Source organism: Arvicanthis niloticus, chromosome 6 (genome assembly GCF_011762505.2).
Source record: "Arvicanthis niloticus isolate mArvNil1 chromosome 6, mArvNil1.pat.X, whole genome shotgun sequence".
Classification (NCBI taxonomy): Eukaryota; Metazoa; Chordata; class Mammalia; order Rodentia; family Muridae; genus Arvicanthis; species Arvicanthis niloticus.
In genome coordinates, this window is record NC_047663.1 from 47,451,916 (window position 1) to 47,460,203 (window position 8,288).

General features: G+C 40.2%; 1 protein-coding gene across 1 annotated transcript; it reads left to right on the plus strand.

Annotated features, from left to right (window-relative positions):
* The first annotated feature begins 1,939 nt into the window (after positions 1-1,939).
* LOC117711552 (olfactory receptor 3A1) lies at positions 1,940-7,898 on the plus strand. The gene is made up of 2 exons (XM_076935230.1): positions 1,940-2,010; positions 4,127-7,898. The coding sequence occupies exon 2, from the start codon at positions 4,133-4,135 to the stop codon at positions 5,078-5,080; it is 948 nt and encodes a 315-aa protein (XP_076791345.1). The 5' UTR covers positions 1,940-2,010; positions 4,127-4,132; the 3' UTR covers positions 5,081-7,898.
* The last annotated feature ends 390 nt before the right edge of the window (positions 7,899-8,288 follow it).

Here is an 8,288-nt window from a genome sequence, read left to right on the forward strand (position 1 = left end):
TTTTTTTTTTTTTTTTTTTTTTTTTTTTTTTTTTTTTTTTTTTGCTTCTTTTTGCAACAGGCAGAAACCATTACAGAAATCCATAACTGGTTAAAATGCAGAGAACAGACTTTAGGGTGCCAATCTCCAACTGCTTTATCTACAATACAACTATATATATATATCTCTATCTCTCTATATCTATCTATCTATCTATCTATCTATCTATCTATCTATCTATCTATCTATCTAAGGTTTGGGGAACACCAAGGAAGAGAATCAGAAAGACCGTGAGAACTGGATCAGGCTGTTTGCTGTGAGGTAGTTTTTTTTCTACAGATGACAGGGAGTTACACCAATGAAATATTAGCAATGTAGTTGCCTGAACAAGACCTTAGCAATGAGAACACCAACTGACATGCCAACATGGCTAAAGAAAATTTCACTGGGCCCTAAACCAGACAAAGAGCTACAGGAAATTAATGGCTGCTAAGAGAGGGAGAAAAATCAGTTTTCCCCAGGGATGAGCCCCTAATTGTTTGTCTAATCTCAAGTGGACAGCTGTAAACACACACACACACACACACACACACACACACACACACACACACACACACACAAGCAACATTGAATGGACTCCGTAGGTCGTATTTATATATACATATAATAATAAAGAAGAGGTCAAGGATTTGAGAAGGAATGGGAAGGCACAGGGTGAGTTTAAGGAGGAAGCTGCAGTGGGAGTGATGTAAATATTGTACTAATGAATTAAATTCTCAAAAATGTTAAATAAGGTAAACAGAAAAGCCAGTACTACATACAAAAATAGATCTAAAAGTACACACTGTGAGGTCAGTGAGTCTAATAGAAGGATATAGCAAACATGTGATAAATGTTATTTATTGTTACTAAGTTACTAAAAGTATTGGCCATCCTCTGCAAGGAACTCTATGGGTCTTGTTGAGTTTAATTCTCATAGAAAACCTAAGAAAGGAAATCATGTGTATTTTACAGATAACAAAGTGGAGGCCCAAAAAAGGATTTCTTAGCAGTTGCTAAGAAATGGAGGATGTGTCTCTCCATCCCACAGAGCATGCACTACCGTTGGGGTTTGGGCAGATAATCAGTTGTCTGACAAAACAAAGAGCAGGAAATTTGTATTGCACAGCTGCTCCAGTTCCTTCTTTCACCAGCTCTAATGCTAAAGCTCCCAGCTCAAAGGGCGTGGCCCAAACCCACAATAGGGAGCAGTTGCCCCCCTCAACTTCCTGTTTTTCCCAGCACAGGGCTTCCATGGCATCTCCTAGGATTATTACATGAATCTCAAGACACAGTCCCTCTGGCCCTCACTAACAAGGCTCTAGGTGGGAACACATTTCATCCTTGAGGATTTGTTATGGTTGCAATGAGCCTCTTCTGACTTATCTTCTTTCTTGGGTTTTCTCTTTATCCCCAGACCCAAAGTAGCTTCTCTCCTCATCCAAAAGCTCAGAAACCAGCCTGGCTCAGTCCTCATATTCTGTTAATAGCAGGCATGTAGAGGAGTTATATTCTCAGCTGCAAGACCCTGTTCAGTCCTGGCTCCACCTGTAATTCCCCGAGTGACTTGGGGACAGCAGACAGTCCTTATGCCCTTGTCTGTTAAACTGAGCTCGTGTCCTATCTCCTCTGTGTGCCTGCAGACAATATGAGGGTAAGAACAAAGACACAGGAAAAATTCTGAATCCCCACTACGATGTGAAGCTCTTCTGCTTCACCAAAGTGGTGTTTATTAGGGCTTGTGTTTTGACCTGACCTTGTTTGTTCCCAACCCTCCTCTCATTTCTGGGGACTAATTTTGAGGTCCCAAGAGGCTGACATTGTTATGGAAAACCCCTAGGACAGAGATGTCTCAGAGTCTGTTTCATTCTCTCTCTTATATAATGTATATATATAGAGAGCCCCATTTTGCTTTCACTAAAGCTGAATGAATTTGTGTGTTTCTTTGTGTGTTTCACATCTAAACCACACTGGTCTCCGTGACATTACCAGGTGAGTTTTCATGGCTTTTCTTCTGCCCTTAAGTCATCAGAAAGGGACTTAGGCTATTTCTCAGAGAGTTGACCTTCTTGACGTTACAGATATGTTGATTAGTGTATCAATAGCAAAAAATAGACACCTGGGGGATGTCAAATCTTCCCCAAGTCAGTGCAAGAGCTGCATCAGCATCAGTGATGGACCTCATTTGATTTGAAAGGTATTTGTGAGCACGTGGCTTGCTAGAAGGTTGCTAGTGAGTTCATGCTCTACCTAGAATCATTTCTACTGCACAGAAACCCGTGCTTCTCACTCAACTGGTACCATACTTCATTTAAAGCCCTTCAAAAGTCTAGCTCTTCCTAATTCATAGTGGCCCAGTAAAATTACCTTTTAATAATTCTTGTTAGCCATCAATGCTTTTTTGTTAACAAGAATGTAGTGCTTTATTTATTTGTGAAGTGGTGCACAGACACAGTGGATTCTTAAGTATAGGTCCCAAAGAGAAATCAGATGTGAATTTTGCCCTTGAATTATACTGGAGTGACTATGTCAATAGCTAAATGATTTCTATAAGGTAAGCACCATGTAAAATATAATCAAAGTGTATAAGGAATATTGAAGACGTAAGTGTCACTTTGGAATGGGGAGGAACTCTATCAATGTAGTGTTCTGAAAGTAGCATAATTTGTACCAAGTCATGAAGATGTGGCCAGGAGACACTACAAGGGCACTGTATGCAGAGAAACTAACAGACACATCGATGAGGATACAGGAAACTAAGATGAAAGGCTGCTGTGGATGTGACCCATGAGGGAGCTCATTGGAACTTGAACTATTTGCCCGCAAGACAAGATATTGGAGTCCGTAGAAGCACAGCCATAGAATTGTGGGTAAACTTTGAATCATAGAGTGGTTCAGAGAGCTTCCGGGAGATGTTAAGAAAGGCAAGGCCTTGAGCCCTTGCGGTTAACTGCAGTGTTAGTAGTTAAGAGCAGGGGCTCTGCAGGGTAAAGCCTGCCTGTGCCTCTTGCTTGATGCATGCTCATGTTTTTATTGGTGGGAAGCAAGGAATAAAATAGTAATTCCATGCTGATGCTGAAGGAATTATTATCTACTACATGTCAAGTTCTTAGAGAAGTGCTAGCTCAGAGCAAGTTTCCCAGCTTGAGTGTTGTCAGAGAATGCCCCAAGAAAGCTGTCCACATCCAAGGCATTGGCTGCCACAGAGAAAGAGAACACTGTTTCTCCTATGCTCAGTTACTTCATTGTGCTGTGGGACTCAGTAGGTTTACATGGCCATCTCCAGATGCTGGCACTAAATAGCATTTAAAAAATGTTTCAACTGTAGACAATGTGGAAAACTGAAACAAACAAGGGATAAATGCCACCTTTGTTAAAGCCACTGGTAAGATTGAAATCAATTCTCTCTCTCTCTCTCTCTCTCTCTCTCTCTCCTGTATCATTCTCATAATATTATACCATGAGACTTTCACTTCTTAAGAAAACACAAGAGTGAATGTATTTTTCATTGTTTCCTATCTATGTACACTGGTGACATATAAGTAAATAAGAACTTTTTAAATCTTAACTCTTATGGTCTTGAAAGCACTTTTTCTTCCAGATAAACCGTTTTCTACAACATACAATCTTTTTTTTATTTCTCGAGATTAATGCGGTTAATGCTACAAAAGTTATTATAAAATTAAATATAAGGGTGACACTATTATCATTCTCCAAGGATAATCAGTTGTCCTTTAGAAAATCTTACTATGTCACAGAAACCAAACACTGGGTGGTTTTTCTTTAGCATGAAGAATGGGATTAGCCTGTGAATTGTGTGTGCATTAGATAACTGATCTGATACACCTCACAAACATATTGACACTCATGTATCCCTAGTTTCTTTAAGGGTTATATCTCAATACATGTTATAATTTTCAAATGATTTGTCTTATTTTTTGAGATTATTATATAATTACATCATTTGGAGGGAGAAAAGGGAATGGATGGAGTGATATAATTTTCCCTTTTAAGTATTCTAATTGTACATTTTACAGTAGCTATGATTTAAATTTCTCCTCTTCACTGAGAGGTCTGATTGTTTTCCTCCTTGCATGCTTCTTTAAAGGAACTCATGCAGCCGAAGCCTAGAGCCAATGGAACCACTGTTACTGAGTTCATTCTGCTGGGTTTGGTGGAGACACCAGAGCTGTGGCCAGTTGTCTTCATACTCTTCCTCTTGGCTTATATGACAACGGTTGGGGGCAACCTGAGCATCCTGGCAGCAGTCTTGGTGGAACCCAAACTGCACACTCCCATGTACTTCTTCCTGGGGAATCTTTCAGTGATGGATGTGGGGTGCATCAGTGTTACTATTCCCTCCATGTTGGTTCGTCTCTTACTCCGAAAGCGTACAGTTCCGTATAGAGACTGCCTCACACAGCTCTTCTTCTTTCATCTGTTGGTTGGAGTTGACTGCTTCCTGTTGACAGCCATGGCTTATGACCGCTTCCTGGCCATCTGCCGGCCCCTCACCTATAGCACCCGAATGAACCACACAGTCCAGAGAATCTTGGTGGTTACATCCTGGGCTTGTGCCTTCAGCAATGCACTGACCCACACTGTGGCCATATCCACACTCAACTTCTGTGGCCCCAATGTGATCAATCACTTCTACTGTGACCTTCCCCAGCTCTTCCAGCTCTCCTGCTCCAGTACCCAGCTCAATGAGCTGCTGCTCTTTGGAGTGGGTTTCATAATGGCAGGAACCCCCATGGCACTCATTTTTACCTCGTATATGCATGTGGCAGCTGCTGTTCTGCGAATCCGCTCTGCTGAAGGCAGGAAGAAAGCCTTCTCCACATGCAGTTCTCACCTCACTGTAGTTGCCATATTCTATGGCACAGGCATCTTTAACTACATGAGACTCGGTTCCACCAAACTTTCAGATAAGGATAAAGCTATTGGGATTTTCAACACTGTCATCAACCCTATGCTGAACCCACTCATCTACAGTCTCAGGAACCCTGATGTGCAGGCTGCCCTCTGGAGGGTGCTCACAGGGAGACGGCCAGCAGCCTGAAGAGGTCTCAAGGTTCCTTTCCACCTATTTCCTTTAAAACTAAAGCTGAGCATGGGATGTCCTGTAGTGTCAAACAGTAGAACAATTCGTTCAGAACTCTTTCCATTTCAGAGTTTAATTTAAGGGATGATAATTATCATTGCCCAAAGATGTCATACCTTGGTTTAGGTGATGGTGTGTACATAAGTTCTCCCAGGTCTGCCTTTTGATGAGTTCTGCCTTTAGTCACTGTACGTTCCTTTTAGTTGGAGTTCCCAGAATGTCTCAGAAAGCATATCCCTCGGGAGTCTTCTTTATTCCTCAAGTTCAGATAGAGTTGGTCTGTCTATGCAATCTAATCCTTGAAGGGAAACAGCTCATTCCTCTTATAAAACTCATATAAGATTCAGAGGATATGGGAAGGAAGTCTGCTCTGTGATTTCATAGTCACAGGACATGTATCTGTGCAGCTCACAGGCTTGACTGTACATGTCAAAACTCCACTCACATGTAAGAAATGTTATGATGGAAAAACAACTTCCTTCAGTTATTCTCACTTTTCTAAATTTTAAAAATATATTTGTGACATAAACATTTAAACATTTCAACCACCCTCACTACTTAATATTATTTCTTCTGTAAATTCTCTCTCTTCACCTCTAAACCTCCAAGTTAAATCGCACTGTGATGGCTCATTTTGTCAGGAAGAGTGTGGCTCTCGTCTAGAATGTCCTCAGTCCTGCTTTCTGTTTCCCAGCCATCTATCAGGTCATCACCTAGGCACCTCTTCCTCCTTTCATGTATTTGTAGGGTTAATCACCGTTTTTGACAGTATTACTGTCTTATTGATATGTCTCCAAGCCATCTAATACTCTCATCTGATCTGAATCTATGAATTAACTTTTTCATGATATATGTTATGGGTGGGTAGACTTGGGGAATGGGCTAAGATAGAGATTGAAAGAGGCCATAAAAGAAGGTAGTAGGTAGAGGATTTGTGGTAAATGCATATAGACCATGTGGACATAAGGATATAAGCAGAGATTGGAATTGAGGATCAAGGTATTGAGAAGAAATAACAGATGCATTAGAGAGGCTGACATGGGCTACAGGCATAGAATAGCAGATGAGAAAGAATGCAAAAAAATAGGTAAGATGCCAAGAAGCTGTTAAAGGCTTTCAGAGGGATACAATTTATATGTCAGAGATGGATGCTTTGGGTTTCCCATTCTGTGTGGTCCAGCAATAACTGGTAGCTCTGAAGCCATTATTGTAGTCCATTCTCTCTCCTAAAAAAACAGTATTTCAAGTTTTGCTGATTATGCTGGAGTGCCTGAGGGCTTATCTGCCATTTCTCTAGCCAGAGAGGCACCTATAAAGTCAGGGAGAACGTCTGCCAGATGAGGAAATACAGCAGGGTTAGGGGATGTAATGAGGATGTGTCCAACAAAGCTTATCACTGACATCTGGGTTAAATTCCTATCTTCTGATTCCTGCCTATTACTGCTGTCGAAAGACAGAGGAAAGATGGACTTTTCTTAATTTTTTTTTTTTTTAACCCACGAGTCAAACTTCAGGATACAAACAATGAGCTTTCTACAAGGGTCTGGGAAAGCTTCAAGCATTCTCATGTCATGTCCTCTGCTGTTCTCAATGTTCTTGACCTCAAGAAACTTTTTTTTTTACCCTCTCTTGACCTCTTCTTGGCAGGAGCAACAAAGCAATTGTCATGGCTCTCTCATTACTAACGTCTAGTTCTGTTAGTCTAAATATCTAGAAAGATTCTCATTCTATTAGAACAGGGAATGGCCGCTTCTTCCACTATTGTTTCTCACCACCAGCGTTTAACACTGCAACAAAGCACAGCTTGTTTGGCTCCAAGACCCTTGAGCCTTAGGCCTTTCCTTCATCTGGCTATTCATGTCATGGTTCAAGGGATGACTTGCCTAGTGATTTGCCATGACACTGTCACTAGGGTGAACCAGAGCAACTGGCATCACTATCACAAAGAATGTCTTTGGACATGGAGCCCACCTCTCTGTTTACCCACAAAGATCATGGGGTTTCTTTAATGAATTGGAAGCCTGCCTTTCCTTTGAAATCTATATCCTGTTTATTTTTATTCCAAACTGGAAATCTCTCTACAATTTAAATTTGTCATTAGCCATGAAATACATTGTATTGTAAAAGCTCAAATGGCACAGAACGTCACCACTGCCTTTCTACACCAGAGGACAACAATGTGCCACACACACCCACTCACACACATTCAAAACACCACCATAAAGGTTTGCAAGAACTTTCCTGTTTTATGTTATACAGTTCTCAGGCCAACATACAAGTCCATCTTATTTTAAAATCTATCTGTAATTGTTTCTCGGCCTTTTGGTTAAGATCAAGTGTAAAAAAATCTATCTATAAAATCCTCCACTTTATATATCATCCGTGATCTACTTCAGCAACACATTTATGTTTTCCTTTGTAATTGTTAACAGTTCTTAGGTTAATACTTATCTATGTATTTGTGCACATGCAATTACCTCCACTGGTTAAATTCTTAAAAGTAATGTATAAGTGTGGGTGTAGTTGCATGTTTGCTAAAGGATATAGAAAAACAAATATAAACCTTGGTAAGTATTCTGTCTTTCTTTTTGCCAAAAGAAACAAAAAAGCCACAAAATTCATGTGCAGCATTCTACATCTTGATTGGCAGTATGAGAGTGTTTTTGTTACTGCACATCTTTGATGTCACTGGGTATTATAAATGTATCTTTTGTCTTTAACAATTAAACACATTATGTTCTTCTCTAATTTGAAACCTTTATAAATGTGGTTTGTTATCTATAAATGGATATATATATATATATATATATATATATATATATATATATATATATATATAATTTGTTATTTTCTTTTCCTTTCAGCAAATTGTCTGTGCTGGTATAAGTGAGGATACAGTAAAGAAACCACCAAACTGAGTGCTCCATGTTTAGGGGGAAGGTTTTTATTGTCAATGAGAGAGATTGAGAGAGAGAGGGAGAGAGAGAGAGAGAGAGAGAGAGAGAGAGAGAGAGAGAGAGAGAGAGAGAGAAAGAGAAAAACCAGAGGTATCTGGAGGGAGTCTAGAGAAGAGAGAAAAAGAAACGGACTGAACATGGCCAGGGCTAGAGAAGTGGTTCATGGAAAAATCATAAGGGTTACAAAGAGGACAAGTAGCTGAGGGGAG

Coding starts and splice junctions, on each gene's coding strand:
- LOC117711552 (XM_076935230.1), top strand. CDS start 4,133: ATGCAGCCGAAGCCTAGAGCCAATGGAACCACTGTTACTGAGTTCATT.